The sequence below is a fragment of the Ostrinia nubilalis genome, chromosome 17 (assembly GCF_963855985.1).
Source record: "Ostrinia nubilalis chromosome 17, ilOstNubi1.1, whole genome shotgun sequence".
Classification (NCBI taxonomy): domain Eukaryota; kingdom Metazoa; phylum Arthropoda; class Insecta; order Lepidoptera; family Crambidae; genus Ostrinia; species Ostrinia nubilalis.
This window is the reverse complement of record NC_087104.1, coordinates 3356074-3376034: the sequence shown is the minus strand read 5'-3', so window position 1 is coordinate 3376034 and position 19961 is coordinate 3356074. Positions and strand designations below refer to the sequence as shown.

General features: G+C 42.3%; 1 protein-coding gene and 1 non-coding gene across 2 annotated transcripts in view; both read right to left on the bottom strand.

Moving 5' to 3' along the window:
* Positions 1–1379: 1379 nt before the first annotated feature.
* On the bottom strand, positions 1380–1541 carry LOC135080304 (U1 spliceosomal RNA). Its single transcript, XR_010258970.1, has one exon. It is a non-coding gene; the product is annotated as a U1 spliceosomal RNA (small nuclear RNA).
* A 5993-nt stretch (positions 1542–7534) lies between these two features.
* The window catches only part of LOC135079852 (protein fem-1 homolog B), a 28693-nt gene continuing 16266 nt past the window's right edge, over positions 7535–19961 (bottom strand). The window contains exons 6-14 of the mRNA XM_063974466.1: positions 19833–19958; positions 18737–18934; positions 16813–16896; positions 16446–16541; positions 15567–15650; positions 14917–15050; positions 13159–13285; positions 12986–12989; positions 7535–9456 (exon numbers count right to left, since the gene is read on the bottom strand). Of these exons, the coding sequence (XP_063830536.1) occupies positions 9293–9456; positions 12986–12989; positions 13159–13285; positions 14917–15050; positions 15567–15650; positions 16446–16541; positions 16813–16896; positions 18737–18934; positions 19833–19958 (1017 nt within the window). The 3' untranslated portion in view covers positions 7535–9292. The remainder of the gene's footprint in view (positions 9457–12985; positions 12990–13158; positions 13286–14916; positions 15051–15566; positions 15651–16445; positions 16542–16812; positions 16897–18736; positions 18935–19832; positions 19959–19961) is intronic.

Below are 19961 nucleotides of genomic sequence, written 5' to 3'. Positions count from 1 at the left end.
ATTCCTAAAACTTATAGAAGGATAAATAATATTTAAAAACAAGAAATCTAATAACTAATTTCTTTTATTTAAATAATAATAAAAAGTTTATTCTGTACAAAACATATTTAATAACCGAACTTAACATTATGTTCGTGATTGTTTTAAATATTACTTTAACAATAACTTTTACGCAAAAAATATGAGTAGGAACATTGCGTAATGTTTCATAACAATACGAAAAAACAAAACTGAAAAATCAAGATTATTCTTTACAAAATACATTAATCATCAAGATATAAGAAATTCTAAAAAAAAGATGCTTGTCTCTAGGCCTATATCCAATCATTTTTGTTGACACAGCGCCTAGCCTCAGATTCAGATGCGGTTCCGTAAACACGCATCTTCAACGCCAACAACAATGCAGTTCTCATATCCTTAAAACTATGAGCATAAGACTGAAATTGATTGAAGAAGATACACAATAAGTTGGTTGTTCCGAGGGAAGTGCAACCCATTGTTGCAACAATCTCAGGCAGAGCCAATTTGCTTTATTGCAATCCCATACATTAAATTACACTGTTTGTACACAACTCTGAGAAGCCACCGCACCGCTACGTTACGTTATTTGTAATAAAACGACATAACGCATTGGTTTTATGGTAATTGTTACCTTAATCTTATGAAACAAATTAAAGAAAGAGGATTTTTTCTCATCAAGTCCGTGTTAAAACAAAATAATTTTATACGGGACCCTTCAGTATTCGTAGTTGATTCAAATAATTATTTAATTCGCTACATTGTTTAGGGCAGTGTTTTTCAAACTTATTCATGACACGACCGTATGAAAAAAATTTTGGCGACCCCCCGACCATTCGCTTTTTGCCTAAACTTTAGGCAACTCACGCGAACGCGCCTTATTGTCGATTTTCCATGGTTCACACTCGAATACTCTCTTCCCAAAACACAAAGACGTAAATGCCAGTTTCAATTACGGATGAACTTAATTTTTTTTTAATTAGCATGATTTGCAAGAAGTAAGTTCCAAGACTTGAAGCTTTTTGTTGTAGGTAGGTAGCCGAATAATTGATTGTTTGTGGACTAAGTACTCTCGAACGCGGTTTCTGACGCTCGCTTTATGTGGAAAACTTATCATTATGGTAAAAGACAGTCGATCGATAAAATTTAATTTTGTTAGGTCGTGGGGTAGGTAACAGGTTGGTTACATAATGGGGAAATCGTTATAGAAAAACGTATCGATCACCATTTCCATCACTGTATTGTTAATTTAATAAATATTTTGATAGGTAATTTTCTATTTTATATCGTTTGGATTGTAAATGACATTGTTTTCTTCACCAACACTGACTATGACCAACCGCTTTCAGCAAGAGTTTATGGGGGGACGGCGCGTACGCAGTCCCCACTACCAAAAATTACGCATCCGAGTTATCCGCATTAGGGATAATCGCAGGGGTCAACCGCTCCGCAGTGCAATGGAACAGCCTCGCCCTGGGGGAACCGCCTTCATGATCACGGTGTCCCCTATGCCAGGTAAGTATGCTTTGTTGAAGTTTGGTCGGGGTAGTCTTTGTGGGAAAAAAAATCTGGACACCGCGGTACAGCTTTTTGTATGAATTGGTACAACGCCATCTATTGACATGTTTTGACACTAACTTCTAAAGCACGAACCGAATAGTAATCGTTCAGCTCAAATAGTTTTCGTAGTTATTACGACTAATATAATAAAATTTAAGTTCGTTCTACATGAAAACTAAAATCAAAATCTAAACCAGTTTCCTACAAAAGCCAACGTATTTTTTTGGTAAAAGTTTACCAATACAAAACAATAATTGTTACAATCGTAATGCATTCAGTGGCGCCGCCCTGGTGGATAAACAGTAGAAACGTTCCTAAAGTTCTATTCCATTGTGATAATTCAGATATTTCTGTGTTTTTACTTTTACAACTACCTAAATCAAATAATTATTTTCAGTGAAGATATGGTGGAATAAAAAGACAGTAATCTTACAAAATAATCTTTATTTCAGGAAACACAGATTTAACGTCCATGACATTGGGTCTGATAAATAGATTCATTTAGCCTTCTAAAGTATACTTATGTATTTTAAAGATACATAAACTATTATTAGACACTACTTTTTAGCGGTTGAAAGGGACAGTTAGGTGTATAAAGCAAATAAAATAGAAAATGTCATGAATAAGTAATTTAGAATTATATTGTTGTTGGCACTTTTAATAATGATCATAATAAGTTTTAAGTAATAATTGATGAATTTGATGTAATTTGGTGTCAAATATTTTTTTCTTTCGTTCTTTCATAATGTTAGTAATTTTACTTTTGATAACACAAGAAAAATATATAGAATGTGAGTAAAAAGGGCATAATAGTCAGTTTTTTTTCTAATAAAACCATAAATACAGTGTCAAATTACAATCTATTCCAACATAATAATATTATACAATATACACGTGTATAGTTTAGTATTTGCTTGTATGATTGTACAGTTGTACATAAGCCAGGTACATAACATTGATAAGTACAGTTTCTTTTACAAAAATAATGCGATCCTCGAGAAAAATAATATACTTATTATACAATTGATGGCATAAAATATATAATTTGAATCTTAATTACGATTTACACGGATTTTTATAATAATTTTACACATCCTTTGAGCCTGTTAACTATGTAAATAAATTGCAATAAAAAACAAGGCAAAGTTCTCCTTTTTGAACGATATTCTATGATGATGTAAAAATATTTCAATCTTGTATAACACAAATTGGTTAATTTAAAGCATAATTAAATGTAATAGGAAAATAAAAGTTATTTACACATAGCGCCTTAGCTAAATTACCATTTTGACTAGAATTTACCAAGTTAATAATAGTCGATGATATGATATTGAAATATATGCAATTAAGGCCCTGGACAACTATATACTAGTTTCTTTATACTTGGGCCACCTTATTCAATACACTTATTTTTTCAAGTGTATATTAATGACAAGCTTGAACTACTTTTTAAAATTAATAGTTTCAATACCGAGGTTGCATTGAAAAGTAATTGTATTCATGTAAAATCATTCGCTATATTTAATTTCTCTCTACATTTCTACTATTATCTAATTTTATATACCATAATTAATTTATTACAAAATTAAACATATTTTAGCTGCAAACGTAATAATATACTTAATTAGTCAAACACACATTCAAATCGTGTTATTTGTTTTAGTAAAAATAGCGTTTCTATGTAAATAAAATAGAAGAGTCAGACATATTGCATTGCAACAATACACACATAGAGAAGATTTCAATGAGGCATTTTACTAAAAATGGCGACTAAATTTACCTAATATCGATGTTGTTGTGCGTTTTATATTCGATCGTAGAATTGGTTTTATTATTTCATCATCGTAAAGGTATTCAACTATATTCACATTAATTTGCTATTGCATAATACAGGGTGGAAACGATAAGTGATCTCACTCGATTATTTCTAAACTATACAAGATATCCAAAAACTGGTTACTGATCCTGAAAGTGCTTTACGAGCTCTATCCAACGGTACCAATAATAGGTTACCAAATAAACTGGATCTATCCGAAAATTCAATGTTTCCGGCTTCCATACATTTAGAAAAACCACATAATATTAAAAACTATACAAGATATCCAAAAACTGGTTACTGATCCTGAAAGTGCTTCACGAGCTCTATCAAACGGTACCAATAATAGGTTACAAAATAAACTGGATCTATCCGAAAATTCAATGTTTCCAGCTTTCATACATTTAGTACTGCCACAGTCATGGTACTCATGTCTTGATAGTATTTATAGCAAGTATAGCCTAAAATCAATATTTTCCACGAATAATTTTAAATAAGATTTCAATTTGGAGTTCAATTTAAGTGTTTATTATTGAATAAAAAATTAACACTTATAATATTGTGTGGTTGGCATACATTTAGTATGGAGCCTGAAAACATTGAATTTTCGGATAGATCCAGTTAATTCTGTAACCTATTACTGATACCGTTTGAAAGAGCTTGTGAAGCACTTTCAGGATCAATAATCAGTTTTTCGATATCATGTATAGTTTAGAAATAATCGAATGAGATCACTTATCGTTTCCACCCTGTATACAGTAACATCACCACAAAATTGACGAATCCACAGTGAATTCAAAATTTTTACAATACAATAAGTTTAGTGTAATTTGTAATGTTATCGGTTAATGTGCTGATGACTATACCAAATTTTTGTATCTTTGATTTTCTAATATTTAAAGAATATTTGAGAAAACTTTTTAACACTTTAGCATCTTCTATCACTGTCTTTCGTAAGCGTATTTATTCAGAGTGAACGGGAAGGCACTATGGGTCTTATCCACGATCAAGTTATAGCTGCGGAGTTCTATTACGAGTATTTATTGAAATGTTATTTAGCTACCATGAAAAGACCATAATTTAAATCTACATTTTGTGCATTCCACAGATTATTTGTAATACTTTTAATATAGAATTAGGCCAATAACTGATAACACGATCTACGCTACATATTTTGAAACTACGGGCAAACGCACAAGCTACAAAATTTTGTCTATAATGTGATCGCTAGTGTAATAAGTATTTGCTTTCCAATGTGTCTCTAGCATTTAAAAATTTGATGGTTGATCAATTTTCTTTGGTCTAAAAAATACCCGCCAAATTCCTGCATTGTTGACACTAAGCGTCATTCGTCATTTGTTTTATTTAAGGGTGATGATACACTTCGTGAAAGATGTTAACTGATATGTTTGCGAGGGTTTTCACAAATTATACGTTTATACAGCCAGTGATTAATTGATGCCTTGGTTATTGTCTATATGCAGTATGTCGGTCTTTAACAGCATAATATAGCATAACAGTACTGTGTTCTGCAGTAATAGCAGTAAACTCAACATCTTGCCTAATCTAGAGGTGACCTCATTAAACCTTAACTTAGATATTAAACTATATTACTATCACAACAGTCGTCCCTACATACGATTGGATTGATATAACTCTCATTATTAACGATATATTTGAGCCGCACTTTAAATACCACTTCTTGAACACATTCGGACCCTGTGTTCTAATAAATTGAGTATTTTTACGAATATAGTTTCAAGACCATATTGAAAAATACATTCTGACTTTAGTTTTACACAACCACTGTAAAGTTGATACTCATGCGCATGGTAAAGGTCAATCGTAATTTCAATTTCAACATTATTCGTTCACATTTATTACTATCGGAAACTATATTCGATGAAATACTCTTTTATACATTCTCATTATTACAATATAATATAGATACGCTTGTGTAGTGGATAAGATAATCTTTTTTAACGAAATTACGACAAAATATTGGTAAAATACATTAAAATTTTATGGTAATATTACTAAAGCGTATCTATATTAAACAATTTCATTATCAGTTAGTATTTTCATGAATGAGAAAAACTTAGTTTACATTTTAAATGCCCGTTTTTGAACATTCAATAACATGCATCATCACATTACATAATATGTTATTTTGTAAACAATATAATAGCACTCTATTAGATTTAAAACTGGCGGGAAATATATGTAATGGCACATACATTTAACGAATAAATGAATAGCATAGCAGTCCAATATAGTTTTCAATTAACATTATTTATTGCTTTCTGTGTGATAATATCTTTGAGTATTCTATTACAAAATTAAACGACATCTGTTCTATATAAACAATCGTCATATACATGAAATATATTTAATCGTCAATGCATTATTAAATCTCTGTTATCTATTTCAATATTTTATTGTTAAAGTATAAGGTAGAAAATGTCTGTGGATACACATTGGCACAATTTTCCTACATTATACTGAATATATCGATAATATACCTTTGGAAGAAGCCAATACTTTGTGTCACGGACTGACATTGACGATGCTTGTCAAATTGACAGGCATTTGACAGTTCCAACGCGAAATTCAATACAACATCTGCTAATATCGAAAAATAACACTTTCGCATACATCGTCACGTGACGCGAGTTTGCATTACAATAGGAACTATATTTAGGTTTGAAAGAAATTAATGTTTTGCAAACTCATTCAAGGTATATTCATATTGCTTCGTGGTCAAGGGACGTGCCAAACCAAATTGTGTTTGAATGTGGATATACCTTATAACCCCGCCTATTCACGTACTGTATGCGAACGTGTTATTTTAAATTTTCTCAGTGTCAGATGGCCAATTCAAATGCCGCAATCTATACTTAGACGTGTTTGAGGGCGCCATTATCGTCGATGGAGATTTATAAGCAGAAGTTACGTCATCATTGCACACAGCTGCACAGTAAGGACTTGTCGCATCTATTGACAGCTTGACTAATGCCCGTTTTCACCATCAATCCCTAATTTTTAAGTGACCCCAATGTAAACAAAATTCATGTTATATGTTACCATAGGGGTCACTTATAAATTAGGGATTGATGGTGAAAACGGGCATAAGTTGTGTAGTCACACGGTTCCATTTCGGTTATTTGGCTCGGTTACCGTTCACCACGTCACGTCACAGCACTTATTATCAGTCCAGTCCCCGCATTCAGATAGGGAGGCACATAAGTGAGGAGCGTATGTTGTTGCACGGTCCTATAGTCATACAATCGACAGCACATCAAGACTCATTTTTGTTGCAGAATCGATCCTATTCCAACTACTTAAGATGCCAATGTATTTAAGATGCTTGTAGGCGTTTCCTTGCTTGTGCAGTCGACGTCATTTTAGACACATTTTGGCACTTGCGCAGGCGTGTATGTAGAAAAATCGCTCTTATTACAACTGCTTAAGAGGTGAGCTTGATATGCTGTCGTCTGTTATGTCACTGCACGAACTGAAGCTGAAGTAGTTGTACGTGCCACGTGCGCGGGCGCATAGATGGTGAAATCGCTCCCATTAAAACTGCTTAAGGGGTGTCTTTGTCTTTCGTCCACCTACAAGGTGGACCGACGACATCGTAAAGGTAGCAGGGAAGCGCTGGACGCAGGCCGCTACCAATCGATCAACATGGAAAGCATTGGGGGAGGCCTATGTTCAGCAGTGGACGTCCTATGGCTGAAATGATGATGATGATGAAGGGGTGTCTTTGATGTGCTGTCGTCTGTTATACAGTCCCTCAGTTGTTGTACACTATTTTTTGTTGCAAAGTCGCTTCTATCACAATTTGTCGGCTCAGCCCCCCCTCCCTACATCACTTCACATCCTATCAGTCCAGCTCGTCCCACATCCATCTCGGAATCACCAGCCGCCGCATGTCTCATTTTTGTTGCAAAGTCGCTTCTATTACAACTAATTTACTTTTAGATTGACGTGCTGTCGTCTGTACGAATTAGTCAGCCCAGTCCCTACGTCACATAATGTCTTGTATCCCGCATCATCAGTCCAGCTCGTCCCACAGCCAGCTGGGCACGAGCGCGCGGCGCATGGTTCGCAACCGCTGTTCCCGCGCACGCCGCTAGTGCTCGCGCACGCTCCGCACGCCGTGCATGGCGAGGAAGGCGTGCAGGTCACGTGGCGTGCGCTGGCGTAGATGGAAAAATGACTCCTATTCTAATTAAGATGCCAGTGCTTCTTTGCTTCTGCAGTCGACGGCATGTCAGACATTTGCACGTGCGCGGGCGCATTGATGGAAAATGACTCCTATTACAAGTACCTAAGAGGCGACATTGATGCACCGACACATTTTGGCACTTGCGCAGGCGTGTAGGTAGAAAAATCGCTTCTATTATAACTACCAAAGAGGTGAGCTTGATTTTCTGTCGTCTGTTGTTACTGCACGAACTGAAGCTAAAGTATTTGTACCTGGCACGTGCGCGGGCGCATAGATGGTAAAATCGCTCCCATTACAACCGCTTAAGGGGTGTCCTTGATGTGCTATCTGTTATACGGTCCCTCAGTTGTTGTACACTGATTTTTGTTGCAGAGTCGTTTCTATCACAAATTGTCGGCTCAGCCCCCCCTCCCTACATCACTTCACATCCTATCAGTCCAGCTCCTCCAGCTCGTCCCACATCCATCTCGGAATCACCAGCCGCCGCATGTCTTATTTTTGTTGCAAAGTCGCTTCTATTACAACTAATTTACTTTTAGATTGACGTGCTGTCGTCTGTACGACTTAGTCAGCCCAGCCCCCCCTCCCTACGTCACTTCACATCCTCTATCAGTCCAGTTCATGCAGTTCCCTTCTCCCTACGTCACTCCAAGAGTTTTCTTTCTTATATCATCAGTCCAGCTCGTCCAGCTCGTCCCACATCCAGCTGGGAATGACCGCGCGGCGCATGGCTCGCCGCCATTGTTCCCGCACGCGTAGCTAGTGCTCGCGCACGCTCCGCACGCCGTGCATGGCGATATGACTCCTATTACTAGTACCTAAGAGGTGACTTTGAAGTGCTGTCATCTGTGGCATGGTTGCTCAGTAGTGCAGACTCGTTTTTGTTGCAAATTAGCTTTAGTTTGCCTTCGTTTCTGCAGTCGACGGCATGTCAGACGCATTTTGGCACGTGCGCGGGCGCATAGATGGAAAATGACTCCTATTACAAGTATCTAAGAGGCGACTTTGATGTGTTGTCATCTGTTGCATGGTTGCTCAGTAGTGTAGACTCGTTTTTGTTGCACTCGCTTCTACTACAACTACTTTAGCTTTAGTTTGCCCTCTCTTGTGCAGTCGACGTCATTTCAGATACATTCTGGCACGTGCGCGGGCGCATAGATAGTATAACCGCTCCTATTATAACTAATTAGGATGCTAAAGTCTGGTCCGTGAGCACGTAGAATTTTGTCCAATGACCCCAAGCTACCCATCCTTATTGCTCGCGCGTAATTATGTTGCTATCGCGCTCGCACACTCACTGCGGGTGCCAGTCGCACAGTCGCGACAGCAATATAATTACGCGCGAGCGATAAGGATGTGTAGCTAGGGGTCATTGGACAAAATTCTGTGCTCACGGACCGGGCTTTAGTATTTGACTTGATGAGCTGTCGTCTGTTAACGATCCCTAGGCTGCACATTTTTGTTGCAAAGTCGCTTCTATTACAACTAATTTACTTTTAGATTGACGTGCCGTCGTCTGTACGAATTAGTCGGCCCAGCCCCCCCTCCCTACGTCACATAATGTCTTGTATCCTTCATCATCAGTCCAGCTCGTCCAGCTCGTCCCACATCCAGCTGGGAATGACCGCGCGGCGCATGGCTCGCCGCCATTGTTCCCGCACGCGTAGCTAGTGCTCGCGCACGCTCCGCACGCCGTGCATGGCGAGGAAGGCGTGCAGGTCACGTGGCACGTGCGCGGGCGCGTAGGTGGCGCCGTGGCGGGCGAGCACGCCGGCGGCTAAGCACGAGAGACGCGGGCGGAGCGCCGCTCGGACCACGCTCTCTGCTGGGCCTGTAAGTTTTATTTATTCATTAGGACAAAGTGTACTTTTCAGGAGAAGCAAAAAACAAATTTTGCGCCGCGCGGACTACGCTTTCTGCTGGACTTGTAATCATTTTATTTATAAGGACAGCCATAAGAAACAAAAGGGACACTAACAATCAATGAGGGCTATCGTTTTAGCGCTTACCAGTTAGCGCCACTGTAGAGTAAGGTCCTGTCACTTGCTAGTAGCGAAGACAGTGGCACCAACTGGTGAGCGCGAAAGTGGTAGGAGGACTATCGCATTTGCACTCATCAAGATGGCGCCACTGTAGAGTAAGGTCCTGTCAATCGCCAGGGGTGCCAACTGTTAAGTATAAAAACGATAGCCCTCATTACAAGACGCGTTTGTTGCAAAGAAAAAAATGATTTTTTTGTAACTAAAAAGGCTAAGAACTAAGTTTGCCTAAAAAGATTTCCACAACATGCATTGTGGACACTTCAGTCACAGAATAACAAAACAAATAAAAGTGACAGTTTTCTACGCTACTTTTTCTCAACACTGGTTCATTTATCGTCCCGAAGCCTAACTCTTCTTTAATATTAAAAAAAAACTAAATAGTAATTTAGTAATCCCTAATGCTCAGATCACAAGGATCTAGCTAAACAAGCCCGATTCTGCACCCGAAATCGATACTATCAGGTTATTGTCAACTACACGATTTTATACAAACGGTATTGCTTTTAATTCTAACGGTGACACGGGGAACTGTAATTTATTTAATTGGAAGTCAATATAAGTATAGATGTCCAGCAATAAACCGTCCCAGCTATGACATTGTCAGGAGGGCGCTACTATCTATACTGGATTATTAGTTCCGATTTTTGCCACATTGGACAACCATATAATTATGACATTTACAAGAGTAATACTGGGTTGTTAGTATTTGATTTTTTCCACTTGACGTTTCAGAATCGTGGGACTGTATTGACTGACCTCCAATAGATGCCACGAGGGGCGTGATTCCGTCCGAGTCGTGCGCCCCTGCCAAGCAGTTCACACACTACGCCGCATAACGCCTCGCTCCACCGTTCTCTAGTCTGCACTATGCCCATGCGGCGAGGAAGACGAAGAGTCGCGATCACGCACTATGACAAAGCTCAACAGAAGATGCTGGGTACGATACGGAGAGCCGAGCAAGGACCTGTTTATCACCAGGACCTCACGAGTAGTCGCAGTAACTGGATCGCGCTGCGCGAGTTCGCGCACTCCTGGCACACAATCAGGCGAAGTTTTGAGAAGAAGTGATGACATATTACGTGACGACGGATTAGCAAGCTGAAGTGGCAATGGGCAGGGCACATAGTACGCAGAACTGACGGCCGATGGGGCAGAAAGGTTCTGGAATGGAGGCCGCGTACCGGAAAACGCAGCGTGGGACGTCCACCCACAAGGTGGACCGACGACATCGTAAAGGTAGCAGGGATGCGCTGGACGCAGGCCGCTACCAATCGATCAACATGGAAAGCATTGGGGGAGGCCTATGTTCAGCAGTGGACGTCCTATGGCTGAAATGATGATGATGATGACGATATCAACGATAGCAGCCCGACGCCAAGTACCGTATTTGTGGTGTCAAGCCTCAGAAGGTGGATAATTTACAATGAGAAGGGACATGAAACAGATAAATTTGTAGGTAGTCAAACAAAGCGCCCGGGGAAAGGAGCCCAGAGCAAGAACCCGCGCGCTCTCCCGAGATTCGGTTCGTACGCCGTGAGGCAGGAAGAACCATGGGTGGTGGTGGGATTTGTTCTCTTTCGTCTGGAATGGTAATGACTGACCTCCTATAGATGCCACGAGGGGCGTGATCCCGTCCGAATCCATAGCGTCAACGTGAGCGCCCCTGCCGAGTAGCTCGCACACCACGCCGCATAATGCCTCGCTCCACTGTTCTCTTTAGTCTGCTGAGTGGGATAACCATGTCGGAGGGATACGTTCCTGCGTTGTACCCGGATCTAGTTACCTCGGAGGCGAACTTCGCGAGGCTGCGAGAATTCGCACACGCTTGGCACAAAAGGAGGAACGGTTCGTCGTCAAGCTGCCAAGCACCGGACGGTGCCAACTTTGAGTAGTGTCTATGCCCCAGAAGGGGGCTAACAGCTAAGTGGCTAATGCCCGTTTTCACCATCAATCCCTAATTTTTAAGTGACCCCTATGTAAACAAAATTCCTGTTATTTTTTACCATAGGGGTCACTTAAAAATTAGGGATTGATGGTGAAAACGGGCATAAGAGGGACAAAAGGAAGTCGAATAAAGAACTTGTAGAGAGTCAAGAATTACACGCGGTGGAGTGCCAACAACCTAGCAGATATAATTTCCGCGTGCATCTCTCAAGATTCGGCCACAATAACCGCTAGGTTGGTATGGCCATGGGTGGTGGTGGGATTTGTTATCTTTCTTTCTTTCTAAAGACTGACCTCCTATAGATGCCACGAGGGGCGTGATCCCGTCCGAATCCATAGCGTCAACGTGCGCGCCCCTGCCAAGTAACTCGCACACTACGCCGCACAGCGCCTCGCTCCATTGTTCTCTTTCGTCTGAAAACACATTAACGACGTTCTTATTTTGTGTACAGCTGAAATGTTTTAGGTCGCTCAACGTCAGAACGAAACTCCCATAGATTTTGTATGGCACTACAAGCAAGTGACGTCACTATTTTGTCAACTTAATGAAACTACTTTTTTCAATTACAATGCGACCAAAAATTAATTAATTTTTTAAGACCAGAATGGAGTGTCTTTTTAGAAAAGTTGTGATTTCTAATTTTTGGGGAATGGTGTCAAACTGTCTATTGAGGCGAACATGTATTCACACTGATTTTTTTTTATGTGACAGGAGGCAAACGAACAGACGGATCACCTGATGGTGTTCGTTCGTTCCAACCGAATGACGTCCACTGCTGGACAAAGGCCTCCCCCAAGGATTTCGTGACGACAGGTCCTGCGCTTCACCTAGAAAGGGTACACCTTGTACATCCTACCTGCCCACGCTACATCTTCCGGCCCGTGGTCACCTCTCGAGAACTTTTCTGCCTCATCAGCCATCAGCTCTACGAGCTATGTGCCCCGCCCACTGCCACTTTATTTTAGCAATTCTGATGTAATTTATGTTTAAACAGAGGTAAATTTAATTCTCTGTTTTGTTTAATTTTCTGGGTAGCTGGAAGAGAATGCCACATGGCATTAAGCTCGCCTGTTGTACCACTGTTTTTTATGTGTGCAATAAAGATTTTAAATAAATAAATAAATTGTCTTTGGAAAGGACAGACCATTTTTTGTCGCGGTAATTAAAGTTGAAGAATATTTTTATCGTGCACGATAAAGAATCAGTGAATCATATAAGATTTTTTACTGAGTAAAAAATAGTGATGCATGTATGTATAATGGTCGCGCAACGGGAGTTAAGGCCATTACACAAGCAACGTTTTTTTTAATGTCTATTATACACTTGTCGCGCTGATGTCTTATGGTGCGTCCACATTGGGTCATCCTGCTCACCCTGCTCTTAGAGTGAGCAGGATGTCGAGTTTGCCGCGCGAGCCCGTTCGCCCAGTCTGGACGCACCATTACTTATTTCGATTGACTTGTGTATTCTGTTTGTGAATTGTTCACGACAATTTTTGTTGCTTCACTAAATACGAGTATACAGCAACAAAGAACCAAAATATAACCAACTTACATGGTATGAGCTGGTAGGATATGAGCGCGACGTGTAGCGCCGTCCGCCGCATGTCGTCGGACGCGTCCACGTCCAAGCCGCACTCTAGCAGTAGCCGGGTAGACCGCATACAAGGAAATCTGCGAACAAATCATAATAAGTACTGCGTACAGAAAGTTTTCTTTGCGAAGGTATTTTAAAAATGTCTATTTTTTATTTTATTTTATTTATTGGTTTACCAACAATTGTACAATAATACATACAAGTCTAGACTCAATGTCGTCAACAATATGGTGTAATTTAACTTGTCTCCGAGTCGAGCACAGTTTTGTTTGACATACCTATGTCAGTGATCGGTACTGTGCCGATGCGATAGGGCTGACTGTTACACGAAGCTACTGTGTCGCCATCTAGCGCCACGCATGCATTTTTTTTTTCTTATTTCCATTGTGAATATTTTTTTAACAATGGTTGAAGAATACTAACGTAAAATTTGAAAAAATACCAGAGCTCAAATTTTCAGCGTGTCAATAAGTGCTAGCAAACTGTCAAATAATTGCACACGGTTCTGTTATGGTTGTGTCACGTCGCATCACGCATCTCTCTTTATCACAGTGTTACTGCTAGTGACTTCTCGCTCGCTCAGTCCTTTGTTGCTCTATTCCGCTAGGTATAATAACTTTATGGGTAGTACTTACTGGCACACGTCGCTGGTATGGAAGTCGTCTACAGGCGTTCACCGGTCGGCTGCTTAGTGCAGTAGCGTTTGACCAGACCTTAGTCGAACGTGTCGTAGCCTAAATACGGCTTTAGAAGAAGCTACTGTGTCGCCATCTAAAACCTGTTTTTTTTTTTTTTTTTTTTTAAGGGACGCGCGCTGGTAGCTTGAAGAGCTTTTCCAGCTTCACCGGGCAGAGTGGCGAGTACAGAAGGTACTCTAGCCGTTTGGCGATCGTCGGTGCGCGTGCCGACGAGGCCGAGTGTGGGCTTCGCGAAGCGAAGCCCAGGCTCGTCCGCGTCGGTCGCAGACCGACGTTCGCGATCGGGCCGTATCGAGCGCATAAGGCGCCCGATCAGTGGCGAACCCAACTAGAGGGTTGCCCACCGCGGTGTTGGACCAAAGTCCAGCCTACGGCGGGCTCACTCTAGTGGGCCCGATCGAGGGGGAAGTGGGCCCGATCGAGGGGGATAAAACCTGGTCCGTGAGCACGTAGAATTTTGTCCAATGACCCCAAGCTACCCATCCTTATCGCTCGCGTGTAATTATGTTGCTGTCGCGCTCGCACACTCACTGCGGGCGCCCGTCGCACAGTCGCGACAGCAAATATAATTACACGGGAGCGAGAAGGATGGGTAGCTTGGGGTCATTGGACAAAATTCTACGTGCTCACGGACCAGACTATAGCTCTTACTACTTGCTCGTGAATGCCTTGTGGATTAAGCATCTCAGGAGAGTACACCGTGCGTGTTTTGTTTTCGATGCATACTCGAAGAGATGAACAGGCCTGTACCTCTAGCATGAACAACTTTCGTCATCGAACCGTTTGCGTATTCGACAAAATTCGATACTCAACCTTCGCTTAAGGGTAACGTGACAATTTTGATTCTTAAAATAGGTTTCGTGCAACCATTTCTCATACTAAGTTCACTTTACGACACGTTCACAAGGGCGCTGTTGTAGTTTTCGTACTAAATCTTTTGATGGCGATTCGAATGCGCAAACGATTCGAACTCGAAAGTTTGTTGTGCTGGCAGTACTGGTAGAACTTACTGGCACACGTCGCTGGTATGGAAGTCGTCTACAGGCGTCCGCCTATCGGCTGCCAAGTGCAGTAGCGTTTGACCAGACCTTAGTCGCACGTGTCGCAGCCTGAACACGGCTCTTCGGATTGAACATTTGGTTTCCTGTAACGTATGATGTACTGGTTATTTTGGGTCTGGGATAGTTACATTTCTAGTTAATTAGATGGCGGAAAAACTGGAGGTATTAGTGTAACATGTGACTTTTATAAAGATGATTTATGTACTATTTTTGTTTATCACATTTCTTCTAAATCGACCAGTCCTTTTTTAAGACAATTAGGCAGAATTATCTCAAAATGTTGTAACGTCACTCGACGCATTAAAATAACACGCAGCATCCATACTACTTAGTACAGGCGCGTGCCATGAGCTACAGCGTTTCTTTTTCCTACTTCAAAGCATATAATCGTGAATTCGTATTCAGCACCTTTTATTCTTTGCGGGGATGTTACTCGTCTTAAGATTTATAACAACGTGTTATCACAATATTTTCAATACATTTTGAACATACTTAACGTATAAATAACGATTTTCCCCCAATGGATTTTGGACTTTACTGCTTCAGAATAAAGGTCGAAATCGATCCAAAAACATGTTGCAATAGTAAATAACACTCACTTCACAATTCCCTTCGTTTTCCAGCAGTCTTGCAGCCACAGCGACTAGATACAGCGCTGTCCGCACGTTGCTCTCATACTCCTCCTGCAAAACCATCGTGGCGACCAAACTCTTCGCGTCACTACTTGGAATGAACTCGCCAGCGATTGGACTCTGTGCAACGGTGATAAAGCGCGGAATCGATTGACAGAATCCAATCGGAATAATTCATTTGCAAGCGTAAGCGATTTTTTTGTATGAACGAAAGTTTGGTCGTGAAGTAAGATGAAGTACAGTTGATTGAGTTGTAATATACTTTAAAAAAATCAGCAAAAGACGAACAAAAAATAGATTTTGTCAATTACATAAGCTCAATTATAAGAGTGTGATGGATGTGGTAGAGAAAAAAATAATATTATAAAAAATATAAATAAAACTGACCTTTTTTATGCGATTGTACCATTCTTTAGAAGGAAACAAATCACAAATCCTTTAAAACACAAGTGAATAGAGAAGCTAGTACAATGTTATTATATGGCGCAGTTACACTATGCGGGAAATTGACCGAGACGAAGCGCTAGCTCGCACACCGAAGTATGGGCGACTCATGTCGAAACTAATTGAAATGCGTGTTTACACTATGAATCTCGATCAATATCCCGCAGTGTAACTGCGCCTAGTCGAGAAAGATTAGGATTAAAAGCTAGTCCATTCATTGTACAAATATTTTTGTTTTTTATAACAGAATACGTTTGCTCAAAATACCTATTCACTGGAGTCTTAAAGGTCAATCATACTTGTTAATGGTACCCATCTAATAAATTGATAATGTATGTGTGCAAATCAGTGTAGCGTGTAGCAGCAATGTTTTGCTTTACGACAATGTTGTTATTTACATACTACTAAAGGTTCTGGGTCGTGGTTTGGTAGTGGCTTCTCCCATAGTGTTTTTCCTCTTTGTAATTCCTCGGCACATGCTTCCAATACATAACAGACCTGTAAAATAGAAACAAGATCATTAAGAACTTATTTAATAATAAAAAAATCATTTAATATTTTTTATAATACATAATAAAGATCAAAGGACACTATAAAAAATGACAAATTAATGTGTAATTTTTTCTAACACAATACAGTGCTACGGACTGATGGGGATTCGTGGAAGAAAAGTTCACAATCCCCCTTTGATGTGGCGATTCAACGGGGACAATGAAATAAAATCAAATACATAAGATTCTTTACTATGAAATATAGGAAGTTTTCTTACGTGTGTGAGCGGTAATTCTATTCCTATGTGAATCATCTGAGAGAACACTTGAGCGAATCTGAGCAAATCTTTCACCACGGAGACCTGAAAAAAAAAACAATCGTTAGTTTAGCTCTTTTTGTCTCTCTCTTTTTGTCGGCCGTTTGGTGTAGTGGTTCGGAACGGACTACTATGCCGAGAGGTCCCGGGTTCGATTCCCGGCCGGACAGAAATTGAAGTGATGAATTTTAATTTCTGTGACGGGTCTGGGTGTTACTATGTATATTAAGTATGTATTTACAAAAAAAGTATTTAAGTATGTTAATATCCGTTGTCTAGTACCCATAGTATAAGCTTTGCTTAGTTTGGGATTAGAAGCGTAGTGTAAAAATGTCCAAGGATATTTATTTATTTATTTATCTTAATAGATAGAAATCATAATAAATCTAACGAGGGATTTTGTATTTGTGTTCACTAGTTACTACTGTTGGCGTCACTAGCGATTAAGGTATCACTCGACAGTGTCGCCAACTGGTGGGTGGTATGACTGAATTGTATTTGCACTCATCAGATTGGCGCCACTAGCGACTAGGTCCTATCATCCGTCTGTGGCACCAAGTATTAAGCACAAATAATGGCCTTATCATCATCATAAGTTTAGCCATAGTCATAAGTCTACAGTTGAATATAGACCTCCCCAAATGAATTCCAGATTGCCCGGTTGGTAGCGGCCTGTATCCAGTTTGCTTCCGCTTTCCTGTTGGCATTTTGAGATCGTTTGTCCACCTCGTGGGTACTCGGCGTCTTGCCGGTACGTGACCTCCACTCCAGAAACTTGCAGGAAGAAGACGACCAGGGTGCGGCAGGGGGTGCTTTGGCGAAGAAAAGGAAGCAGTAGGGGAAAAGGAAGAGCTGTAGGGTGGCACGAGGAGCTTTAGGAAGCAAGACGGAGCTATAGGGGGCAGGGGAAGCTGTAGACAAGTAGGGGGAGGTGTATGGGGGCAGAGGGAGCTGCATGCTACCAGAGTAAATACAAATGAGTAGGTTATCTTCATAGAAACGCACCGGGCGCGGTTTGTATGTGAGCGCGGCAATACGTATGCGGCGCGCATTTTGTCAGTGTGTGCGTCACACTGACAAAATTCCCCGTAAAATTTTGTTAGTGTGTGCGTGCGCGACGCATACGTGTTGGCGCGCTCGCATACAAACCGCGCCCGTGCGTTTCTATGAAGATGACCTACTCATTTGTATTTACTCTGGTGCTACTGACCGCGTTTTGCTGCCGCAGCAGCAGCGCGTGGCGCCACAGCGCGAGGCAGCGGTCGAAGCGCGCCTCGTCGGCGAACACGGCGCCGCGGAACACGACGGGGTGCGGCAGGGGGCGAGGGAGCCGCGTGCTACTGACCGCGTTGTGCTGCCGCAGCAGCAGCGCGTGGCGCCACAGCGCGAGGCAGCGGTCGAAGCGCGCCTCGTCGGCGAACACGGCGCCGCGGAACACGACGGGGTGCGGCAGGGGGCGAGGGAGCCGCGTGCTACTGACCGCGTTGTGCTGCCGCAGCAGCAGCGCGTGGCGCCACAGCGCGAGGCAGCGGTCGAAGCGCGCCTCGTCGGCGAACACGGCGCCGCGGAACACGACGGGGTGCGGCAGGGGGCGAGGGAGCCGCGTGCTACTGACCGCGTTGTGCTGCCGCAGCAGCAGCGCGTGGCGCCACAGCGCGAGGCAGCGGTCGAAGCGCGCCTCGTCGGCGAACACGGCGCCGCGGAACACGACGGGGTGCGGCAGGGGGCGAGGGAGCCGCGTGCTACTGACCGCGTTGTGCTGCCGCAGCAGCAGCGCGTGGCGCCACAGCGCGAGGCAGCGGTCGAAGCGCGCCTCGTCGGCGAACACGGCGCCGCGGAACACGACGGGGTGCGGCAGGGGGCGAGGGAGCCGCGTGCTACTGACCGCGTTGTGCTGCCGCAGCAGCAGCGCGTGGCGCCACAGCGCGAGGCAGCGGTCGAAGCGCGCCTCGTCGGCGAACACGGCGCCGCGGAACACGACGGGGTGCGGCAGGTCGGGGCAGCCGCGCCCCAGCACGCGCTCGCGCACCGTCAGCCCCTCCATGTGCAGCCCGTGCGCGTTGCCGTGCAGGCGCTCCACTTCCTAAAAAGAAAGAAAGAAAGAAAGAAACATTTATTGCCATGGACATCACAAAAGACAAAAGAGGTAAATAAAAAAGCAAACAAGACAGAGGTAACACATAAAACATACAATGGAAGAGAAAGTAAACTAAGCAGTGCCACCCTGTCGCACATCGATGCCCATCGCAATGGGACCCCACTCAGCATATGCCGTGGCCCCCGGTGAGGGAGGCCACGACGCTGGTTTTCAGTGTGCCCCATGCCGAGTTAAACCAAAAACCACCACCAGCACCAAAAACATTAGTTTGGAACGATATACAAGCGTCTAGAACAGGCTTTCCCAAACTATGGGTCGCAACCCAGTGGGACGCGACTCCGCGAGCGAACATTAAGTGGGCCCTGCCTGTAGAACTAGACACCACCCTACGGATCCAACCACTGGGCAGCGGGCGAAATTTCCTGTAGGTGGATCCCGAGTTTGGGAACTTGTATTAGATGAGTCGTAGCCCAGACAACTTTGGGAACCACCGATATAGAAACTTCCAGAACCCACTAGAAGTCTTAAAGAGACGTAAACTGAGAAGACTACGCAAAACAGGGCTAAGGCTGCGTTTCCACCTTAGATGTGCGAGGATGCGTAGCAAAGGATGCATTTGTAAAGAACCAATAGAATCACTTCAATTACCCAGGCGAGGTAATGTAGCGATTCTATTGGTTTTCTCTGGTGGAAAGGCAGCCTTAAAATCAACAAGTTTAACTGACTGGGAAGCTCAACCTGTCAGTAAACATTATAGGCAGGCTCTCAGCTATGTAATGTCACCTAATAGTTCTAATAACATATCATATGAAGTCTTAAAATTAATTTAGGAAGAGGTAGACACATTGATTAATCAAATCAAAATCACTCAGATGATGTTTACCTCAAGTGTAGTGCTCTCTTTCCAATTATCGTAAGCAGGTATAGGATCGGCCGGTTTCTTCAATAGCAGTCCGTATCGTGTGTCGTAACGCATCGCCATCGCTCTGTGCAAATATTGGTACGCCATCTG